Here is a 25060-nt window from a genome sequence, read left to right as displayed (position 1 = left end):
GAAAGTTGTGATGGAAACAGGAGATGGGTTGGTATCCTGGGTCCCCATGAAGCGCGGAGGGAAATCCAGCCTTCCAAACCCTTGAGTCCTGCTCCCGTGGCTCACGTAGCATTGCCACCATTCCTGGTGCCACGTGTTTTCCCCAGGGAGGGGCAGCTCTCCGCTCAGCAGCTTGGGGCAGAGGCTCCAAAAGCCATGCTGGATGGACAGTGCCTGACGGAGAAAAAGGCTCCACCTGAGCCAAAATGAGAATAGCTCCCAACGTAAAGACTTTTTTATTAGACCAAATCTGAAATTGTGTGAGTATCCCACCCCCCTTTTTTGCTAATTAAAATATCTCCTTTCCCATGTAATAATGATACCGTACACAGTAAAACTTTCAGTAGAGAGGACGTATTTGGGTGCCCCCAACTTTGCGAAATACCATGTTAGTAACCCTACATTGTAATATCCCCCCATAATTTTTTAAAGAGAGTTTCATCTGTGAAATACGTGTATTATTGCTAATATTATAAATGTGCCAGCATCATAACAGCCCAAGGCGGGGAGCTGTTAGAATGGGTCTGTGTCAGTGATGACTTGCTTACAAGGCACAAAGTCATCTCAAACCAGTTTAAGAACAAAAATGGAATTAATTGGAAGGAATTCATGGGAAATGCCCCTCAGTGTGCTGGAATCCGGAACTGGGCTGCCCAGTGGCCCAGGTAGCTGCTCTCCATCTTCCGGGTCATGGGGATCTCTCATCTCTGTTTTCCTGAACGGATCTGCTCCATCCGTCCTCTGTATTCTTTCTGTTTCACGTTCCCTGTCCATATCAGCCATGACTTCATATGACCTCACATAAAATAGCTCCTCTGTCCCAGGTCTCCATTTTTCAGGGAGACAATATAATGGGTCCAGTCAAGATCAGGTGTGGCCACTGCTTGGTCCACTCAGCTCCAACTGGGCTGGGCGCGGGTGACTTTACACTTAACTGCTCAAACCAGTATACGCTTGAGAGTAAAAGGGGGTCTCTCCTAATAATGGCCCTAGGACAACAGGTCCAAAATTAGGAGTGTCCCGGGCAGCTGCAATGTATGCCCTCCCCGCCCACCGCCATATGGGACATGGGGCTTCAGGGGTTTATCCAAGTGGGCAGGGAGGAATTCCACAGAGAAGGAGGACATTGTTTGGGGGCGGGAGCTCTTTGAAAGATTGCTGAGCATCAATCAAATAATAAAAGTGAAGCTTTTTCACGTATTCGGTATTACTAAAGAGGTTAGCAGGAGGCAAAATCCTGCCCCAAGGTTGCCTATAGGAAGAGACAACTTGGTATTCCACTGATTTGGACGATGTATCTGTTAGCTCAGCTGAGAGACAGGGGAAAATGTCCCTTGAGAGGCCAGCAGTTGTCCCACGTTCTCCTCCTGGGTGCCCCCCAGTGCACAGAGACCTGAGAACATGGGTGTGTGACTGCTCAGTTCACCCATGTTCTCCCCTCCTCCTGATCCACCCTTCAGTTTCAGCAGTCCTGCTCCCAAATCCCTTCTGCGCTCACAGTGACACACCTCTTAGCTCTTTTGTCCAACTGTTAATGCGTGTATTATCCTCGGCCCCAAAATATACCTTCAGTGCATTAGGAGCTCAAGAACCCTATGCAGCGCTTCTAACCCCGGGAGCCTGGCACTGTGCTGAGTGCAGAGTCCCTGTTGCAAATGCCTTTTGCATTTTCTTTTCTCATATAGCAAATCACAGGGTAGCTGACATTCGTTACTATCAGCAATTTCCACTGTCTCTTCTCTGCACTATATGATGTCTCAGCAGCAAGCTGGCTTCGGGGGATGGGACCCTGTGAGGAGACTGCTAATCTGCAATGATAGTTTGCAGGGGGAAAGTGAATGACATGGAAAAAAAGAGGGGAAATTTATATTTGGAATGAAGTAGCTGTGTACAGGAAGTTAAAAAAAAAAAAAGATTAGCCAGTACAACTCTATTTTTATACATATTACCACCACGGTGACCCTGAACGAGAAGCAGAAATTTGATTCTGACTCTCTTCAAGGATTATTGCCTTTTGCAATGGAAAATGACAACTCATCAAATGTATCATATCTGCCGTGGGCTGCAGAGATGACCAAAACGGCAGAGGCCAGGAACGTGGCCCTGTTGTTTAAAGTAATATTATTTCTTGGCTATTTTGCTAAGATGAGTGCGTAGTCTTTTTTTTTTTTTTTTTAAGGCAGAATGAAGACATCTTCCCTTGATACTCTGCTGAATGTAGCAACCAGGTAGCTGCTTCATTGAAGACCCTGTGAATTTATCTAGATCTCGATGGGCCAGGCAGTGATGGAGGGATTTTTCTAGTCAAGTAATATGTTCACCGAGTGCCAAAGCCCAATCCCAGTCTTTATTACAGAAGCAGACTTAATGGAAAATAAATCTGAGAATCAACCAGTTTTGGGGGCTTGCACAGAAAAATTAACCCGAAGAGACAGTTTAACTGTTAATGGGTGTCCTTTCTGGCATGTAATCTGAGCTGAGAGTTTCCTAAGGAACAACCAGGTTGGTCCTCTCCCTGAAGCCACATCCCCCACTTAAGGGAGTGCACAGATCTATGCCCTCTGACTCTTTTCCAATTTTCCTCTGTGGAAAGGTCCTGAGAGCTGTAGCCAGGAGCGAGGTTATAGATAATGCAATAGTGCTCCTGCCAAGAGGGTCTCCTTGTACTCTCAGCAAAAGAGAGGGGAAAGGAGCTGATCATTCTTTCCATAAAAGGGTTCCCTGGTATATCAGGTTACATATTTTTCAGTGTGCCTTGTTCCAAAAATCGTTAAGAATTTCAAGACAGGGGCACCCAGGTGGCTCAGTCGGTTAAGCATCCAAATCTTGATTTTTGGCTCAGGTCATGACCTCAGGCTTATGAGACTGAGCCCTGCATCGGGCTCCATGCTGAGCATGGAGCCTGCTTAAATCCTCTTTCTCTCTCCCTCCCTCCGTCTTTTCCTCTCCCTCCCTCCCTCTCTCCTCTTCCCCTCTCAAAATGCCCCCCCAACCCCAAGTACTCTCTCACTCTCTAAAATAAAAAGAATTTCAAGACAGCCCGAGTAGAGCCTGAAGCCAAGCACAGAACCCTTTCAAGCATGGGGCATAGGTGCACCCACAGAGCTCCTCCTGCCTTGAGAGTTAAATGGTGCTTAACTTCAAAATGCAGTGGCCTCCTTAGGAAGACTTAAAGGAAATTAAGGAATGCAAACAAACCAAAAAACTAGCTACCATGGACTGCCTGTAGCCCAGCAGCAGCCCCTCAGCACCTTTGGCATCTTACTTAGTAAGAGAAAACTCACCTGCCTGATTCATTCCGATCAGTTTGCCTTCCAGAAGGTGCCTGGGATCAGGGAATGCCAGACACAGTGGGCAGTCCGAGAGGGGAGAGCTAAGATCACGTGTTCGTTCAGCCTAATCCCCTACTTTCGCTGACTCCCTTTCTCTGACCTTCCACAGGTATAATCTCTGACCCCCACACAATAGCTCGAGTGATCCTCTAAAAAATGTATCTGATCCTGGCCCCCCTCACCTCTTGGCCCTGCCTCAGATACCTCCTTGGAGTTCTGGTACCTTAGAATTCAGTTGAGCACCCTCACCTTGACTCCAAGTCTATGAGATCTGATCTCTGTTGGACAAGCCCCTGCAAGCCTCCACTGCTTGCCACTTCTTTATTCATCGGGGACTTTGCACTTGCTGTCCCCCCCACCTGGAATGCCTTTCCCTCTCTTTATCCCTCCCTCTGGCTCACCCCCTCCTCCTAGCTTACCTTTTTCTTGAGAACACAGTTTCCGGGTCTTCCCAACTCTCCACTCAAGCACCCCACGCCCGCCAGTCGGGGTTAACACACTCTCACCACACCTTCGCTTTGTCTTCAGTGTTGGTCCCTTGACTAGACTGTGAGCACCAGGAGGGCAAGGCGACGCCTGTTTTTTGCATCTTTCTGGCCCCAGTACCTAGCGCAGTGCCTGGAACATAGCGGGGGTACTCAGTACGTGTCTGTTGGAAGGATGAATGGATGTACCCACACAGTCCCTACTTTACACTTCTTTATCCACTACCTTGTGTTATTGTGTGCCCTTCACTAATTGCACCAATTAGTTCTGAAACTCGTTGCCAGCAGGCAACCTGTTGTCTGTTTTTCTCCATCTCCCACAATGCTCAACCAGTAGTCCATGTTCAAGGAATGTTCTTGACGTTGAATGATCTTGACGTGAATGATCATGAGCATTTTACACATGAAATTTCTTGCCATTACAGTATATATAACTTAAGAATTCAGTTATGTGTCGTGTGTGTTTAAGTTATTCTAGATACTTTTTTTTTATTTTTTTATTGTTATGTTGATCACCATACATTACACAATTAGTTTTAGATGTAGTGTTCCATGATTCATTGTTTGTGCATAACAAGCTAGACATAATCTTACCTATGGGATTTCTGGCTCGAAGGAAGAAATTCAACTGTGGTATAAATGTCTCCGTACAATCTTGGTTTACTGATTTTGGAAACAGTCTTGATGTAAGACTTTGAAGGACTGGTTGTATTCAGTTTACTGTGGTGTGAGTGCCTCATCCATTTAGGTATATATAAACGTGCATAATCCCATCTGTTGTCATAACAACTGTTAAAATTTGTCGGGCCAGAGGAATTGATTTGCCATCATTCTTTCCTATGGTGTGGCTTGTCCTCAACTGCTTGTTCAAGCTGGTATTTGTACAGTAGATGCGCAGTGATAAAAATCTTAATGGAATACTCAGGGACAATATAGGTTTTTTTTTTTTCTGGTAACTTTCACAACTGATACTTTGACCCACTGGATCTTCAGTTTTCTGTGTCCAGTCCTTCCGACGGATTTTTCCCCTGCCATATTGTTTGCCCAGATTGGCAGAGCTTGATGGCATTGAAAATAATTTTCAGCATAATTCATAGTCATTTATTTTCCTACTTTTCTTTCACATGCCTTTTGCAGACAAGAAGCCCCAAACTGTCTCATAGTCCCCAACCTCCCAATTTGGGCGACCCTGTCGAGCATTTATCAGAGACGTCTGGTGATTCTTTGGAAGCCATGTCTGAGGGAGAAGCTCCAAGTCCTTTTTCCAGAGGCAGCCGAACTCGAGCGAGCCTTCCCGTGGTGAGGTCGACCAACCAGACGAAAGAAAGATCTCTGGGTAAGCCTCAGAGGGCAGTTTCTGATGCCCCTTTTTTACTGCATGTATGTATTTTTATTCCCCTGCGCCCAAATGTTAATTAGGTCTTGTGTTGTGAAAACGCAAGTACTAAGAAATTTGACTAATTGAACATCACGCTGAAGAAACAGCACGTCCAGGCTGTCTGTGGGGCTGGGCCCTGCGACTGTTAGTGAAAACCATAAACACAGGGCTAGTCCCACCACCCACAGAAGGAGAGAGGGGCTTGGCATGCAATTTGCTACAGCTTTTCCTTTCAACAAGCTTTTAAGGAAAGCAGAAGGATTCTGTTGTTCTGCCATTACCACTTACCATTTTCTCTTTTTATATTGGAAATTCAATTTCTAGGTCACTTTGCTTTTTAAAAAATGTTTGGGCCCCTCAAGAGAATGTACAGATCATAAGGATTTAGACCTCTCTGCCGATTTCATAAGCTTAACCTGCTGTTTCAAGGTTCCAGTCCAGTACTTGTTGTTGCAGATAGATGGGGTCACGGGGTAGGAGGGGACAGGAACAGGATCAACCCACAGAAGGCTTCGGGGTTTGGCCCCTGCACAAGACAGCAAAATGATGCCACATGAAACCTAGCAAATGCCTTGCTTGAAGGGGAAAAGAGCAGCGAAAGCTTTGCGGGGAGGAATGCTGATTTTGTTCCCTTGGTTGAAGATGACAAGAAGACTGGTTGCAAACATTCTCCTAGCTGACCTTAAAAAAAAAAACAAAAAAACCCCAAACCAAGAAACCCTTAAACTATTATTATCTGTATTATCAATGTGACATTTTAACATTAAATTTTATATAGATCCTTTTAGGTTAATAATCCAGGGTCCTCGAAGACAACCACAAAGAAATCTGCTTTTTTCTTTTCTTTTCTTGTTTTTTAGTTTTTTGGTGGGGGGGCGGTTTGTTTTTGTTTTTTGAGGTCACACAGTTCGATGGTAGAAGTGGGCCTCCAGTTTCTCTTCATCTCCTGTACAACTGAAGGAGTAGGACACACGGGTGCGCGATACCCCCGAGGAACATCCTGGGCCAGGACAGGGTCTACACCACACTAGCCCCAGGTTGGGGCGTTCCATCTGGATTCAACAGAGCTTTGTGCTCTCTTTGCCCCACTCAGCTTGCGAGAGCAGGAGCCAATCCGGGAGGGGAATTTCTCCTTTGTGCTTTGCAGGAAATGAGGGAGCTTTGGTCCCTGAAAAGATTGGCTGTGCTTTGCAAAATAAAATGAAGATAAGAATAAAAGCCCGGGTGCCTCCCTCCATCCCTGGGGATCACTGAGCTTGTGGGATAACGGCTCCTTTGTCTTGCCAGCAGGAGGTTCCTCCAGCAGCCGAGCGCGGCAGGCCATGCAGGTAGATCAGACAGTTCAGGAAGAAGCCTGGGCCAGAGAGAGCTGGTCGCAGCCTTGCCCTCGGGATTGCCGGGGGTGGCTGGTGTTTTCTCACCAAGTGGCTGCGCTTCTGCAGAGCTCTCGAGTTTTACTGAGCACACCTTGCTGTGCAAGTTCTCGTGAGCTCAGAGTCACAGCAGATTAAAAAAAAAAAGTATCCAAGGTGTTTATTCTTCTAGCTCTGCGAGGCACTTTTGGGCCTGTGATTTTTATAACTCTTGGGTAGAAACGAAGGGATACGGCGGAGCAGAGAGGAGAGGAATGAGAAGTTTGCCCACACAAGAGGATCCATGGTTCCAAGAAATGAGGCTGGTGCGGGACCAGTGGGGTTGGCGCTGCCCTTGACCACCACTCTGTGGCCAATTCGGGAATGTCCTCCTAGCTGCACCTGGCCTTGTGGCGTAATTCAGTTGAGCCCGGATGCGAAATAAACAGGAAAGTGTGAGCCAGGGAGAGTCTAAACACAGTCTCCCTGCCAGGGGCCCTTGCTCAGCTTTGTGTTCTGGAAAATCCCGAGTGTGCCTGCATTTATTTAATATGGACACACAGGCTCCGGAGAAGAGCAGGCTCCCCAGCGAGCCCAGAACCAGGAGCAGTGGGTGCCCCCAGCAGTTACAGAGGAACACCACTATGACTCCACCTGCCCCAGGAGGGGGACTGAGCCGCGACCTCCTGCACACCCACTGTCGCTGCCATTTGGAGGCCCCACGTAATTTCTGGGATCTGGTCACTGTTGTTTTCTGTTCATCGGCAGAATTGTAAGATCTCCCCCGAAGCCCTGTTGATCCTGTCTTTATTTAAAACTTCCATAGTTTGTTCATGATGGATTTTTGGCATTTAATTAAAAAAAAAAATCACATGAAACGACGACTCACTTTTGGGAGGCCCCTTCAGTTTTGCACCTGAGGCCGTGCTGCACTCTCCTCCCGCCAGTGGCTGGCCCGTGTGTCACCCCAGGGGTAGCACACACCATCTGTATGGAGAAGGCGGTGCAGGGGGAAGGGGGGAGGGTGGGCACAAGGCGTTGTTCAGCACAGAGAAGTTAGACATCGCTGGTGTTTGTGTGACACTGTCCCTGCGTGCAGGATGTGCGCTGCCCATCAGGGAGGGGACTCTGGGACCGCAGGTCTGGCCAAGTGACAGCAAAACCCACAAGTCCTTTCCCAAGCCCAGGGCAAAGTTAGCCACTCTTGGAGGTTTACAAAGCAGAGAGCGAAGAGAGAAATGTGCTCAGGGTCTCCGATTCGTAACACGAGCAGCTTCCAACGCTGCACCAGCTCCGTATGCTCACGTGATCCTGCCGCGGTGGCTTCCCCTCCCGCGCGACCCATCCGGAGCCCAGATGAGATCTTTCTCGGCGGAACTGACGCTGCATCTCCTTCCTGCTCTCTTCAGTGAAAATAGAGAAGATGAGGCGAGAGGAAGTCTACAAAATAAAGTCAAAACCGCTTTGCAGTAGAGTTTGGTTTTAGAAATCATTTCCATGAAAAAAAAAAAAAAAAAAAGGTCCCGCTGCTGGTAGGCCTGGGTCTTAATGATGGAGTCGTTGCCTTTTCATCATGACCGTCTTGGAAATGCCCGACTGGAACGCAACCAGCAGCAGGGGCTGGGGTCTGGCTGCTCCACAGTTGGCTTTGGGGGAAGGAGAGCCGCAAGATGTTCCCACCCTTCTGTGTGCCCTCAGGAATTTGAAAATAAAACTCCTGTGAAAACAAGAACAGCAGTAGCAACTTCCTCCTGGCTGCAGCCAGATGCCTCTGTTGACCGGATTCTGAATGGTTTGCTGTAGAAAAGAGACCAGCCCATACCAGCCCGGCAGCCAGAGGTGGTGCCATTCCATTTCTATAACAAATTGCTTCTTAAAGACTTAGCCTCGACAAACAAGAACGACTTTAAATGGCTCTGGAGGAATTCTAGACTAATTGAGGGAAAATTTTCTCGGTGCGTGTGAATTACTGAGCATCTCCGTTTCTGTTCCTCTATTCCAAAATGGTAACAGTGAGGGTGATCATTCTCTGAGAACGATTTGGGGGGTGGGGAGAAAGGTTCATGCTTGCCACAATCTCCCCTCCTGTGCACAAGAGTGAGTAGGAGGTACAAGTAAAAGATTGAGGAAACCGCCCCCATCCTACAAAGCAGAAAGCCAAGAAGAGTTGGGGCAGAGACGCTAAAGACTTGCATTTGAGGACTCAATGATTTGAGCATGAAGGGTTAGCCCTTGGACAGTTAAAAGAGAAATAATTTCAGACAAATGAAAAGAAACCTTGCTCTGTGGAATAAGTGCAACGTTTATGGAATGTGTTTTCCTAAGCGCCAGGAGTGATTGAAATGTAATATAAAAACAAAAATTAACAGAAGAGAGTTTTGTAGCAGGTCAGTAGGTTTGGGGCACATTCTGATCTTTTTGGCGTGTGAGCACAGGAGAGTATTTTCTCTAGCATGGAACCAAGTGGACAGGCATGAGTGGGTCCGATGGCTAACTGGCATTGCTCACTGCAGCCTTCCAGTGTGCCTTCCTTTCACTTCCGGAGCTGGAATGCAGAGTCATTCTAGAATGTCAAATGCGCTGGGTTCCCAAAGTAGGGACCAAGGCATTTGTGGAGGCTTTTGGATTTTCTTGGTCATTGTCCCAGGGTGTAGTCACTAAAACTAGCGTTGAGAGTCAAAGTGCAAGGCACCCATTTTTCTAGTGCCAAGGGCACAAGTGGGTCTGATTCTCTGACCCTAGAATAGCTTCCTGCTCAAGGCAGCAAGGCTTTGGAGTTACAGAGGTCTAGGGAAGCAGGAAGCTTCCTCCTTGTCACAGGTTCTGCCCTGTCCCAGTTCTGTGGTGAAAAGTCACCCCAATGATCGTGCAAGCCATTTAGCAAATCTGTTTTTGCTTGAAGTAGCCAGAGTCGGTTCAGGCTCTGCAACTGAAGCCTGCCTGATCCAAAGGAACTGATTGCCTGTATTTGTAGACAATGTAGTTCCACCTGTTCTGTGTGTTTCAGGAAATACAAAGACCGGTAGATACAAACTGATGACTTCTAGAGACTTGGCAGTGAACTGGAGAATGACCTGGAGATACGGTTTTCCGACTATGTTTCTTAGAAGTGTAGAGTTCTGTGGTGTTTTCTCATGAAATAGTGCAGCTTTATATAAGATTTCATTTGAAAATGAGCTATGCTAAACTGCTCACAAACACACACACACACACACATATACACAGGGTAAAAGCGTTAAATAGACCGGTGGCATGGGGGAAGGGAAAAAGGAAGGAATGATGAAGAAATTTCCTCTATACAACAGAAGTCCTTGAGTACTTTAATTTGGCTGTACTGGGTGACTCACAAGGATTGCCTCTTAGTTTGTTTGCACTCGATGTAATGAATGTCACGAAAGGTAGTTTTTTGTAAACTGAATCGATCTTTAAGAAAAAAAATGGGTTTGGGGCTGGGAATTAGCCACAGAAAGGAATATTTCAAGAAATCCTCTGGTATAGTGAAGCATGGTTTTGCGATGCAAGTAATCACTCCCAATTTTCCTTTATAAACTTGGGTTTTCATATATGAGGTTTTCTGAAAGAAGGGAGTACACTTATCCAAGTTTACCCTCTTGGCTCTCATTTCATCCATAAGAAAGAATGTTCTTGCAAAAGATTACTGTGTAGATTCATGGTTGGTTTGTGCTTATTTTATTTTTTAAAAGATTTTATTTGAGAGAGAAAGCACGCATGCATGAGCGGGGGGAGGGGCAGAGGGAGACGCAGACTCCCCGCTGAGCAGGGAGCCCAGTGTATGTGGGGCTCGTCCCCAGGACCCCAAGATCATGACCTGAGCCAAAGTCAGACGCTTAACCGATTGAACCACCCAGGTGCCCCTTGTGCTTATTTTTAAAAAATAAAGTTCATCAGATGTCTTTAGAAATCTCTAGCTATTAACTCCTGGGTTGAAACCCTGTAATACATTTCTCAGACTTTGAAGGAAGCATTAGTTAATAGGATACCTGAGGAGATTTAGGCCCTTGAACAATATGTTGAGGGTACTTTGCAGACAGGAGGCTGGTAAGAAAAACATCAACGGAGGTGAATAGAAGATGTGATTGCTTCTCAGGGTCAGAGCCCCCCCAGACCAGCACCATGATTCCCCAGGGTCTGTCGTTGGTTAAGTCATAACATTGAGGGGTCCTGTAGAAGACTTGGGATGTGCTGTTTCTGTTTCCCCCTGTACAGCTGGGGTTGCTAAACCTGGATTTGGCAGATCAGCTTCTTGTAAAGTTTACATAAAACATTTCGATACTGCAGGTGGAGCTATGGGGTTAGATCACTAGAAAGGTGCCTTCAATTTCCAGAGCTATTTCAGGAGCTGAACCTGCCAGTAAGCCGGTGTGAAATCTCTCTTTCTCTCTGCCACAGCTGTGATACCCCAGCCTAACCCACACACCTAGATGATGTTTTTGCTTTCTTTTCTGATGTAAAAAATACTCTTATTAAAAAAAAAAAAAAAAACCTTCGTCAAGTTCCGTAAGGCAACAGAAGAAAGTAAGGCATGTTTTATCTGTTATTTATACCTCTCTACATCCAAAATAGATTTGATTTGGCTCATTCAAAGATAATAAAAGTATATAAGAACCATTAAGACAAGAATTAACACAAGTAGCAGTTGGGCTCAATATGTGTGCCAGAAAAATTAAGATGGGGATAATTGCCATAATTGCAGCCAAGACAAAAAAAGAAGATAAAAGGGGAAACGTAATGAGTCAAATGGATTCCATTATTTAAGAAGAGGTTTATACCAGCTCATTAGAAGGAAGAGTCTAAAGCATTATAACCCGAGAACTCCTGCATCTTAATGTTGTTAACAACATATTATGTAATAGACAGTTGTATTTAATAACAGTTGTTTTACAAAAAGGTTTTTTCATATAGTGACACCTTTATGTAAAATTTCAAAATCCCAGGACCCAGTATGAAGCCATGTTGTTAGAAGGCACATTTTCTTGGACTCTGTAGGTTTCTGGTGATCTAGTGTGATACACAGGGAGAGCTGATACAGTCTTGATAGTTGACCTTGCTCTTAGGTGATTGGCTGTTGACTACTCATTATCTCGTCAGGGTGGGTGACTGCAGCTGGAGAGGAAAATTTGAGGGGCAGGTCATTGTCGAAGGCTTGAATGACAAATGAGACTTAGAGAAGGAATCTCTCCCATCACTCCCATGGAGACAAAATTCCAAATTTTTAATGTGTCCTAATAACACTAGCTGTTACTCCATATTCTCTCCAGGAATGAGTTTGGGAGTATCTGGATTCAGGTGATGTATTCCAATGTGCTCCGCTATGGTTTGGTTGGAATAAGAGATGAGCCGTTCAGAGATGTTGCCTGAACTATGTTTGGGGGAAGAGATTTAGTTAATCCGTCTCTTTTGTTTTCCTTTGCCGTGAAAACTCGATGTAAAAATCTGTAGGCTCGGTCTCGCTATTTTTTTGGTAAATGCAAGATTCGTTGCATACTTAAAAGTTTCTTGCCAAGTTCATTGTTCTTTAAAAACTGACTTTAAAATATAACCCTTTACATTCATCTCATTCTATAAGAATTCCCACACAGTTTTTTGCACCAGCCTTTAAAGAATATTCTATGAAATACTAAAAACAATATTAAGATGCAAGCCAGCTTTCTGTCATACACCCAGGTAGAACTCCATCCTTGGTGCTGTCATTCTTGAAGTGGCCTCCAGAGGGCTGCCCGCTGACATCTGGAAACAACAGATTTTTGGCAGCTTCTTATATTTCAGGCAGTGTAAGAACATAGGAAGGTACCCCTTCTGCATCAATATAGCGTAGACGTATGTCTCCTTGGGCAAAGGAACTGGGGAATTCCCATCCAGATTTCTTGAGTTAGCTCTGGGATATGGGATTGCAGCTAAACAGCCTCAGAGTCTGGAGATGATGTTCTGTGTGGACCACCAGTGGACTCACTCTCCATCCAGAAGCTGCTTTGGAACATGACAGCCAGCCCAGCGAGCCCCGAGGCACCACTATGATGATCTTTAGCTTCTTGTAGGTCTGAACCACTTTCCTAGGGGCTGTTATTGGCCGGATCGCTTCCCTCCCTCCCCCCCGCCCGACCCCCTATATAAGAAGGGAAGGGAAGGACACAGACATAGAGGAAGACCATGCAAAGACGCAGGAAGAAGGTGTCATCTGCAAATCAAGGAGAGAAGCCTCAGAAGGGAACAGCTCTGCGGACACCTTGATCTCAGACTTCCAGCCTCCAGAACTGTGAGAAAATAAACTTGTATGGTGAAGCCCCCCAGTCTGTGGGACTTTGTGATGGCCGCCTAGCAGCTGATACAGGGGCTTGGGAAACCCTTCTCTCCTTCCTACTTTTTTTCTCATTTGAGGGGACAGTCAGCCTTATGGCAGGTGCCACAAACTTTGTTTCTTTCTTCAAGACAGAACAATTAGGTTTGTCAAGTTTCCTGTTTTAGTTCGGTTTTATTTTAGCCTCTTCAACCTTTGCACAGTGCATTAACTTGGTTTCTCAGCATCGTAAGGAAAAATTGAAAAACCTTTGGTACCAGTTCAACTTATTGTTACTACTTTTCTGTTTGGTGTCTCCCGAACCCCATCCTCCAGTTTAGGAAATGAAAGTCGTTTGACATCAAACTGATTTAACTGTATCTCATCAAGAAAAGCTCCTAATTTCATCACACTGAGTTTGAGTGCTTGAAAATTTGGCGAATGTCATTAAAAATGTTATTCCCACCAACTTTCCACTTTCAGAATTTTTCTAAGGTGTTAATTGGCTTTCAGACATCTCTGGCTACATGTCTCCCAGTAATGTAAAGCTAATCATGATCAAAATAAATCTTTCATTTTTTCCCCCCACGAGTTTTGCTCACTTCCCAGTTTTTTCCCCCTTCCATTTATGTATTTATGCATTTATTAAGAATCTATTCAGTTTCTGGCACTGTTAAAGGTATCCTGGTGAGTTATTTAGAAAATATATGAAATCTGGTTCTTGTATTTGAGGGAATTTCAGTATAACTAAAGACACATGGTAACCATGTAAGGACTTTAAAATATACATGCTGCCTCCCAGCGGTCCCAGCGGTCCAGTCTCCCTCCTTAGGAACTATGCCCATGCTACTCTCTCTGCCTGGGTCCAATTCCTCACTCCTGGCACCCCCATATCTGCACGGCCCCCTCCACACTTCACTCAGACCTCTGCTCAAATGGGGCTCATCAGAGAGTCCTCCCCCGAGTAAGAGAGCACCACCCAGCCCCCTGCGCTGGTCTCTATCCACTTACCCTCCAGCATTCTTTCTCATGACACTTCTCACGGAGGACAGTGGTTCTCAAACATTAGCAGCGACCTTGTGAAAACACACAGTTCTGGCTCTACTTCTTGGGTTTCTGTTTCAGTGGATCTAGAGCAGGACCCCAAAATTTGCAGCTCTAAACAAGTTCCCAAGGGCTGCTTCTGCTGCTGTGGATCACTGAATGAGGGTCATAGGATGCCCTAGGAGAGGTGGAAAGCATCATCACAGCGTAGCGCCACATGAGAGCATTTTTTTTAAGCAGGCTCCACACCCAGCATGGAGCCCAACACGGGGCTTGAACTCAAGACCCTGAGATCAAGAGTTGGCCACTTAACTAGCTTGAGCCACTCAGGCGCCCCACATGAGGGCATTTTAATCAGTCCTCAATAAGGGATGGGAAGTAGTTGTTAGGAAAATATGGAGGCTTGCAGTGTCTCTCCTGGATAATGTCCTTAAACTAGAGTATCTAAACACACATCACCAGCACGGCCCCACAGGAGGTCTGGGAATATACATCCTTCCTGCCGTGAGCTGTAGAGCAACCTGTTCACTAGGTCGGCTTCACCTTCTACTCTCTGCCATTCCCTATTTTAGATCCCTATTTGATCCCTGAACCATCTTAACTATCCTGTCGTCGTCCCCCATCTTGACATGCTTGGGTAGACTCAAAAATGGAAGGGTGGCTGGCTTTTTCATATGACTTCACGCCCCTTTGTACACACATCCCGTTTCTGGAATTCAGGTTTTTCCCTTGCCTGTGTCCTGTCCTTGTCTGCCCCGGGGGAACTCAGCCCCAGCCGTGGTCACTTGGCACCCGGATACTGATACTGTTCCTGGTGGACAAGGCAGAGGCAAATGAATGAGGCCAATGCAGCTGAAGATTTTCCTGAGGAAGTGAGTTCCTTTGAGCAAGATGCTTTATGCTTTGGTGCAGCAGTTGGGTTGGTTTTGCATGATTCTGGAGTTAATGTACTCTCCTGTGCTTCCATTTGCCTTCCTAAGAAAAATCAAGTAATATAGGAGCCTTTTGTAAAAGAGTTCAATGTAACAAATACATTTTAATTACCTACAGGGCACATGTGCTATATTAGGTAGGAAGAAAGAATATCATTCTTTTAACAAATCCTTACTGAGTTCCTACTAAGGCAGTCTTGGATGCAATCAACAAAATGGTCACAAGCCTCTGATCTTCTGGAGCTTTTATTCTGTTGGGGGAGGCAGATGATAAGCAAATAATATCTGTAATAGGTGGTATAAATGCTATGGAGAAAAATAAAATGGGTGCATGGGTACAGGGAGTGTCGAAGAGATGAAGTCGCGAGAGCTGCCGTTTTTAAAAAGGATGGATAGGGAGGCCAACACTGAGCAAATGGCATTTGAGACATGACCTGGAGTGTGTGAGGATATCAGCCATGCAGGTATCCGGGGGAGGAGAATTCCAGGCAGAGGGAACAGCCAGTGCCCAGGCTCTGAGCAAGAGCATGCCTGGAGCCTTCACAGAACAGCAAGGGGACCACTGTGGTTGGAGTTGCAAAGTAACAGAGGAATAGGGAATGAGGTTGGAAAGGCAATGGGGACTAGATAACGTAGGGCTTTTACAACAGCAAAGATTGGGCCATGCTGTGGCCACATTGGAATGGAAACGGCCATATTGGAGAATTAGTGACATCACTAGAGCAGTGACATCACTTCAGTTTTAAAGATTGGATTCTGGTTACTGGGTTTGGCACAGACTAAAGGGGGCATGGGCAGAGTTGGGGGACCAGTTAGAAATCTTGCAACGATCTAGGGAGATGAAGGTGTTAGCAGAAGAATTTGGATCCTGCAGGTGTTTGGAAATGAGAATAAGATGGCTTCCTGCCATCCAAGAGTTTGTGCTCTGATGGAGGTGGCATACGGATAAGAAAGCATGAACACAGGGCGCCTGGGTGGCTCAGTTGGTTAAGCGACTGCCTTCGGCTCAGGTCATGATCCTGGAGTCCCTGGATCGAGTCCCGCATCAGGCTCCCTGCTCGGCAGGGAGCCTGCTTCTGCCTCTGACCCTCCCCCCTCTCATGTGCTCTCTCTCTCTCATTCTCTCTGTCTCAAATAAATAAATAAAAAAAATCTTTAAAAAAAAAAAAGAAAGAAAGCATGAACACAGATGCCATCAGAGTAGCTAAAACTTGCTAAGCACTGACTCTGTGCCAACCAACACTTCCTCTCTGCCAGGCCATATCTAATACACTGAGCAGCAGAGCCAGGGTTTGAACCCCGCAGGCTGTCTCCAGCGCCCACATGCTTAACTACTACACTATACTGAAAAGAGATAGAAAGGAATTCCAACTTTGGTAACTTGGGAGGTTTTTAATGAAAAGTAGCCTTTGAATTGGACTTTGAGTGATAAATAAAAGTTGGGCTGTTTGAAAAAAAGGACGGCTCTTGTATGAGGGCAGTAACCAGAATAATAGATACCCGGCCTTGAACACTCTTACTCCTCTAAAAGCTGGGCTGGAGCCCCAGGGGTGGCTTCTGTCTGACGTCTTCAGCGTTGTCCCGTGCTATTCAGAGCTGTAGCTATGGCGTCCCCACCCCCTCAGCAAAGGACACTGAGTGTGACAGAAGTGGCTGGTGTGGTGAGGGCCACCTATCAGGACTCCACTACTTACCTGGTATGTGACTTTGGGCAGGTTATTCCATCTCTGAGCCCTTCCCTAAATACCTACCTGTAGAATAGTTGTAAAGACCGGCTGAGATCACATAGGTAATGCTCTTAATGTGGCACCTGGCATATAGTAAGTACCCTACCAATTAACCCTATGTTCATAATGGCGAGGTGAGTAATAAATCAGAATGCCAATTACATCTTTTGTTTTCTCAGGTAGGACATTATGGATTTCATTTAGAAATACTTACATCAAAATGGTGAAAATCAAAACATTTCCTGTCAGAGATATATTAGCGTCTGACTTGATTTACTCACAAAGTTAATGAAAGGGATCACCTCAACTTTTTCCTAATCCAAAACAAATGACCCACCATTGCCCTTTCACATTGTATTTCCCCTTACCTGGTTACAAGTTATTTTTACAGTAAGGACATTTTAGGCTGTCTGATCGTTGCTACCTGCATCAGTCACATGCCTTTGTTTTTTTTTTTTTCTTTTCAGCTTTATTAAGGTATAGTTGAAAAATAAAATTGTGAATTATTTACTATGTGTATCATGATTTGATATACATATAGATTGTGAAAGAATTCTTCCCTCCCATCTAGGTAGTTAATACATCTTTCATGTCACTTATTTATCTTTTCGTGTGTGTGTGAGAGAACATTTAAGTTCTACCCTCTTAGCTAATTTCAGTTACACAACACACTGTTAACTGTAGTCGCCATGTTACACATTAGATCCTCAGACCTTATATATTTTATAGCTGAAAGTTCATACTTTTTGCCAATCCTTCCCTATTTCCCTCACCCTCTGCCCCTGGAAACTACTTTCTACTCTGTTTCTATGAATTTGGCTTTTTTTTTTTTAATTTTTTAAGATTCCACACATAAGTGATACCATGCAATATTTGTCTTTCTCTGTGTGGCTTATTTCAGTTAGCGTAATGTCCTCAAGATCCATCCATGCTGTTGCAAATGACAGGATTTCCTTATTTTTTTATGGCAGAGGAACATTCCATTGAGTCACGTGCCTTTAAATTACACTTTAGTCTATATTATTTCTGGAATTCCCCTGCAGGCAACTACCCCATCCATGGTGTTCCCTCCTTATTTGATTGTTAGACATCAGTCTCTAAATTCTAATCTCCCCTCCAAGTCGATTATTTATCTGGATCCATCTCTTTCAAGTCCTCTGTTCCACAGCTCAAAGGGTGTGACCTAGGCATCTCAGCAGGAAGACAGCTGATGTGAAGTTGAATGTGGGTAGTGTTTCAGAAAGAGTCCAGAACATGTAGAAATTATGTTTGTAGGGAGATTCTTAGGGAGATTTCTAGCAATATGGCAAAGGTTAAGAAGCATAGAATGCCAACAGTCCCCTTCTTCCTACAAACACATGGAAGCATAAGATAAAATATATTAACAAGAGAAAATTAATACATAGCTGAGTTCACAATAAAGGAGATCTCTAGGTTCCAGAAGTGAGGAAGGATATCAAAGTAGAAATGACAATGAGCATAGATATTTCAGAAGTGGGTATTGGTTGCAGGCATTTGGGCTAGGACTCTGATATTTACACAGCAACAGGAAAATGAACAGAAAAATAAGACTAATGGCACCTACAAAACTAGGCTAGAGGTTCAAATAGGTGGGCATTTACTAAAATGGGATGGGGGTAGGAGAAAACCTTCCTTGCAGCCCAGGAAAGCAACAGAGAAGTTTGCCTTCTGACCCAAGCATTGAGTGAGAAGGAAAAAGTTGTTTATGAACCACTCACATGGAGGGAGCTTGAACTCAATAGCTTCATCTGAGAGGAATCCCCAAATATATCAGTCAGCATAGGCTACGTAATGCTGCAGTAACAAACAATCCCCAGATCTCAGTGGCACTTATCACTGCCAATGTCTGTTTCTTACTTGAATTTCATGTCCAGTGCAGAATTAGCTGCCGATCATAGCCACTCAGGAACTCACGCTGATAGAGGCTTCATTTCAGTGCATCACTAAAGCAAGAAAAGGGAGCATGACACGTCCTACTCTGGCTCTCATGGTTTCTGCAAGCAGGGATATTTCAGCTAAAAGTCAGCACAAGGCTGTGCTCAACTTCAAAAGGGACAAAGGAAGTGCAAGCCAGCGATGTGCCTAGAGGAGAAGTAGAATATTTCTGTGGAACAATACTAGTGACAACCATGCCAAACCTATAAATTTACATAGAAATGATCAGGACCACTGAAATTCCTAAAGCAGGTTATTCAACTGAAGAGAAAAATCATCAACTAGAATATAAATCTTAGGAAATTTCCAATCTGAGGAGAGATTAAAAAGAAAAGAAAGAAAGAAAAAGAAAACGTTGAAGGGCAATTCAGAGACACGATAAGACAACCAAGACCACCTGTGTCTAATAGGAATTCCAGAAGACAAGACTAGAAATAATTGGGGGAAGATGATAGTAGAAGATATAACAAATGAGAATTTTTCTAAAATTGTAGACAGGCCTGAGCCTTAAAATTGAAACACAACACAAAATCCCAAGCAAGATTTAGAAAAAAAATCTACGCATAGGCCCACTGTGGGGAAACTTCAAAACATCAAATGTCAAAAGAAAATCTTTAAAGCAGACAAAGAGAAAGGACAGGTTATCTAAAAAGAAAAGAAAAGTTGACAACAGCATACTTTTATAAGCCCAGAAGTCAGAAAACAATGGGATCATATCCTCAAAATCCTGGGGGAAAGTCACTTTTAACCAATATTTCTTTAACCAGCAAAATTATTACTTGAGAGAGGGCAAAAAGAAGACATTTTCAAATAAACAGAATGAAGAGAATTTAGCATTCACAGAACTCTGTCTGAAAGAACTAGTAGCATATGTATTTCCCACAAAAATCCTCAACAGAATATTAGAAAATCGAATCCAACAATGTATGAAATTAATAATATGCCACAACCAAGTGATTTATTCCAGGTATGCAAGGCCATTTCAATATTTGAGATTCAGTCAATGTAATCTACCGTATCAATAGGCTAAGGAAGAAAAATCATATGATCACATCAGTTGACACATCAAAAGCATTTGAAAAAAAATCTAATACCCATTCATTATTTGAAAAAATAGAACTCTCAGCAAACTAGGAATAGAGGGGAACTGTCTTACAAAGAGAAAATACAAAAAACCTATAGCCAACATCATATTTAATGATGACAGGCTGAATGTTTTCCCTCTAAAATCGGAACAAGGTGAGAATGTCCAATTTCACTGCTCTTAACTCAATTCTTGAAGTTCTAGCCAGTGCCATAGACAAGAAAAATAAATAAAAGCCATGCCATTTTTTAAAAGATTTTATTTATTTTAGAAAGAGATAGCATGAGTGGGAGGGGCAGAGGGGGGAGAGAGAGAGAATCTCAAGCAGACTTCATGCTGAACATGGAACCTGATGCTGGGCTTTGTCCCAGGACCCTGAGATCATGACCTGAGCTGAAACCAAGAGTTGGATGCTTAACTGACTATACCACCCAGGCATCCCAAAGCCATGTCATTTAGAAAGGAGAAACAAAACTGTCTTTGTTTCCAGATAACATTATCTACTAGAAAAATCCAAAGAATGTACCAAAAAACCAAAAACAAAACCCACCTCATAGAAGTAATAAGTGAGTTAGCAAGGTCAGAACATACAAGATCAACGTATAAAATCCACTGCATTTCTGCGTTCTAATAGCAAACAAATGGAAGGCAAAAAAAAAAAAACAAAACACGATACCACTTACAACTGCTTCAAAGAAAATGAAACACTTAGGTATAAATCTAGTAAAACATGTATGTTGGAAATCTGTGTGCTGAAAATTACTATGTGCTGATGAGAGAAACCAAAGACCTAATAATTGAAGGTACATACTGCTTTCATAGATTAGAAAGCTCAACAAAGTAAAGTTGTTACTTCTCCCCCACATGGATTTATTGGTTTAAAACAATTCCTATCAAAATCACAGCAAGATTTTTTTAGATAATTCTAAAATTTATATTAAAAAGGTGAAGGAACTAGAATAACTAAAACAGTTCTGGCAAAGAAGGATAAAGAGGGAAGAATCAGTTTACCTGATTTCAAGTCTTACCATAGAGCTACATTAATTAGGACTGTGTGGGTTGGCCGAGGAATAGACACATATATCAATGAAATGGAATAGAGAACCCAGAAATATACCCACGCAATGATGCCCAAGTGATTTTAGACAAATTGCAAAATTCAATGGAGGAAAGATAGGTTTTCCAACAAATCATGCTGGAGCAATTGGACGTCTGCAGGCAAAACCCAGGACTTTAAGTCTTGAACCTTATACAAAAAATTATTTGAAATAGATGACAGGCTTTAACATAAAGTTATGAAACCTTCTAAATAATAGGAAATATTATTTAGGACCTTGAGCTTTGTGAAGAGTTGTTAGCCATCACCCCACGGGCATGATCCATAGAAGGAACAGTTGATAAAATGGGCCTCATCCAAAAAAGACCCTGCTAAGAGGATGAAAAGACAAGCCCTAGTCTGGGAGAAAAACCTCTGTAATCATATAACCAACAAAGGACTAGTATCTAGAATATATAAAGAATTCTCGAAACTCAGTAGCAAAAAATCAAACAATCCAATTGGAGAATAGACAAAAAATCAGGAAGAGACGTTTCCCTAGAGAGGATGTACAGATAGTAAATAAGCACAGGAAAATATGTTCATTATTTGCCTTTTGGGAAATGCAGATTGAGACCGCAGTGAGATATCACCACACACACGTCAGAATGGTTAGGATGATAAATAATGATAACACCAAATGCTGGCATGGATGCCGAGAAACTGGGTCACTCATATATTGCTGGTGGAATGTAAAATGGTACAGCCACTCTGGAAAATAGTTTTACAGTTAACTTTAAAAATGGACTTACCATATGACCCAGCAATCGCACTCTTTGACATTTATCTCAGGAATATGAAAACTTATGTTCACCCAGAAACTTGCACATGAATGTTCACAGCAGCTGGAAACTACCCAAGCATCTTTCATTGGGTGCATAGTTAAACAAATGTGGTACGTCTATGCTTTGGAATTCTAATGCAGTCAAAAGGACAAGATACTGATACATACAGCAACTTGGTTGGACCTGAAGGGAATTATGCAGAGAAAAAAAATAAAAAAACCCCAGACTCTAAAGGTACTATCCCGTTTATATAAAACGCCATACAGATAAAAATTATAGAGATGGAGAACAGATTAGTAGTTGCCAGGGCCTTTGATGGTGGTGACTACGAACGGGTAGCATGGGGGAGCCTTGTTATGGTGGTATAATTACATAGCAATGTTGGGGTAGGAGTTACATGCAGTTCAGTATTACAGGATTACACACACACACACACACACACACACACACACACACACACACACACCAGTGCTTCTATAAATCTGAGTAAGCTCTGTAGGTTGTCCCAATTTCAGTGACCTGGCTTTGTTATTGTCTATAGTTACACCAAATGTCAACATTGTTGGAAGCAGGGTGAGGGTGCATGGGACCTCCCTGTACATTTTTTTTGCAACTTAGTGTGAATCTAAAATTATTTCCAAACAACAGGCTACCAAAAATACATATTTTACTAAGAAGTGTAATAAACCTAGGAGGGAGGAGGTCAAGTGTGTGTGGTGACGGTGAGGAGATAAACGTAAGTGTGTTTTTTTGGTAAAATCTGAATAAGCATCAGTCCTAATGAATCATTTAAGGGAGTTAGAAGCAAGGTAACATAAAAGTACCAGCTGGAAACCATATAAGACCAGAGAGGGTGATGAGAGTAAAAGCATTCTAAATCTTCTTATTGTCTAGGGAGGAGGATAGAAAACCATATGTTTGAAATGTCTTTGTGATAAAAAAGGTAGAATGACATCTAAGCCAACCAAAGTTATTTTAATTCATACTAAAATCATCTGTGGAACACCTGCTCTGTGTCTGGAAACCTATCGATATCACTAACTGCTCCTATAATCCTGAAAGAAGGCAGTGTGATCCCCTTTTCACTGATGAAGAAACAGGCTGCCTGGGGGTGCATCACATCCGACAGTCATGGCAGTAAGCCTGCATTTGAACCCACGCTCGCTGACACCTTAAGCCTGTGTTCTTTTAATTCCACAATGCCCTGCGATGCGAAATGAGTATCGAAATAGATTAATTTTCTAAGGAGAATGCCTGCAGTGTGTTTTGAAGGTGAAATATTTTTACCTTATATGGATTGCAATATGTATCCCTCTCCGAACTGTGGGCAAAACAGAAAGCATTTGTCTTACCCTTTGCATTTCCTTGTCTAAGCTATGGGCAAAATTTACTGCAAAACAGAAAGCTTTCATATCTTGCCTTTTCCTTTGTCAGCCCTGAAGAGTCATCGTGAAGCTGTGTGTCACAGGAGCTCATTCAACTAGTTAGGTTACCTGGGAGAATGAAGGGCAGCAGTTAACATTCAAGTTTAGTGTTTTCTTAGGAAGGCAATGAGCTTAGAGATGAATTTTTTTTTTCACTTTATCCTATGTGGATGGGAAAAAAGGAGGTAACATTTTGAAGATCAAGGAAAACACCAGCCTCTCCAACTGTTAGTTAATTTCCCATCTGTAAATCTTGTTTCTGTTTCTCCGGATGCTAAAAAGATCTTGAAGCCTTTGTCTGTCCTGATACATCCTCACATACCCATGTTCATAGAGCAGGCCAGGAGAAGGCACGGACACACCGGTAATAGGTGTCCGGGCTTTGTTGCTTGTGTTTGTTGACCAGTTTGAATAAAAGAAACCTGAGGATTTGTCTCTGATCTCTCAGGCTTTTTTTCCTTCTTTTAGCCAGGAATAAATGACTAAAGCTCTCCATTTTATAGGATTGAAAAGAAGGAGTACTTTTATCTTTACTTGAAACATTGTGCCGCAGAAGCTTCTATTTACTGGCTCATAAAAGATTTTATGTCTCATCTGTTGTACTTAGGATGACTATAGCGGATGTTCTAGAAAAAGATTTGAAATGTGTTGCCTCCTGAAGTTAGAATTATAATCAGGTGTATTACTGAACAATCCAACTTTCCCTAATGTGTATAGATTTCTGCATTGGCAGGAAGTATTGAAGTACGCCCAAATAGAGCAAAATGTAGCCCGAAACTCTAAAAACGTGTGTGATTGCCCACCCCTCTGTGTGCAGACTTCACAGTGTGTTTGCCCAGCTCTTGTACAATAGACTCATCTGATGAAACAGCAGAAGCACCTGTCCCGGGCTGAGCTCAAAGCCTTCTATAAAAACGTGGGGAACATTCTGATCTCAGCGTTACCATCCCAGCTCTGTTATGGAATAACTCAAGAGACCCTAGACAAATCTCTTATTCTTCCTAGGCCTCAATTTCTTCATCTGTAAAATCCAGACCCGTTTCCCAGGAGACCTGAGAGGAAGATCCAGCACTCGAGAAATAGGAAAAGCAGAATGTCTCCCAGAAACTCTTAGTGATGGTGAAGTAGGGGACCATCGGCTCTTGATAAAGTGAAGATAGCTATTCTTATACTAAAGAAAAACCAGAAAGGAAAGTACCAGAAAGAAAGAATTCGTCAGAAGGCAGACAGTTATGGCCCTAATGCTCTGAATCCCTCATGCCCAGCCCCCGTTTTATAGTCAGTGCTTTTCCAAATGCTTGGAGTCGAGTACCTTTTCAGGGCAGCCTTCCAACAGTGCTCACCATGAATGTATTTGTGGTTGTGAATAGTGGGCAAGTAGTTTGAACTTATCCAAGTGGACCTATGAAAAGTGGCTTATCTTGCTCTTAACAAAAGATAAAAAGGTTATTTCTGAAATTTTTGTTTGAGACCCTAAGCTTTCAGTGAATGACCATCGTAATATTTGTTTCTCAATTTTTTGATGAGATGAGGTTCATCTGGATCAAAATAGTTATTATTTCTCTTACACAGTAACCTTGAGAAGTCATATAACATGTAGTTAAAGTGTCGACTCTGAAGCCAGAGTGCCCGGAATCATATAGCAGCTCAGTCAACATACCATTATGTGATGTGGGTCATGTTCCTAACTACTCTTTGCCACAGTTTCCTTACCTATAAATGGGTATAAAAGTAGGAACCTACTTCATAGTGTTGTGAGAATTAAGGTAGTTAATGCGTGTTAATTGCTCAGTATTGTACCTGTCCTGTAGTAAGTACTACATAAGTTGGGAACATTGTCATTATGAAGCATTCATAAAGCCGCTGTGGGGAAAAGAAATCATGAGCTGCTGGCCCACTTTCAGAACGTATCCAGACCCCAGCCGCTTCTTACCTCTTCCATTCTTAATGCACCACCACCTCTTGCTTGGACTACTGCAGTCGCTTCCTCCTGGTTTCCCTGCTACGCCTCTTGCCCCCAACATTCTCCATAGAGCAGCCTGAGTGGTGATTCCAACCCTTAAGTCACATCACAGCACTCTTCTGTTCCCTGTGCTCCATGGCCCACCACTTCATTCAGAGTACAAGGCCA

At 43.5% G+C, this 25060-nt stretch overlaps 1 protein-coding gene across 1 annotated transcript in view; it reads left to right on the top strand.

The window, feature by feature from the left end:
* The window catches only part of KIAA1217 (KIAA1217 ortholog), a 283978-nt gene that overhangs the window by 144034 nt on the left and 114884 nt on the right, over positions 1-25060 (top strand). Inside the window, exon 3 of the mRNA XM_081818914.1 lies at positions 4994-5192. Within this exon, the coding sequence (XP_081675040.1) occupies positions 4994-5192 (199 nt within the window). The remainder of the gene's footprint in view (positions 1-4993; positions 5193-25060) is intronic.

Source organism: Leptonychotes weddellii, chromosome 5, assembly GCF_054177405.1.
Source record: "Leptonychotes weddellii isolate Sample4059 chromosome 5, ASM5417740v2, whole genome shotgun sequence".
Lineage (NCBI taxonomy): Eukaryota > Metazoa > Chordata > Mammalia > Carnivora > Phocidae > Leptonychotes > Leptonychotes weddellii.
Note: the sequence above shows the minus strand (reverse complement) of the source record. Positions and strands in the feature narration are given on the sequence as shown.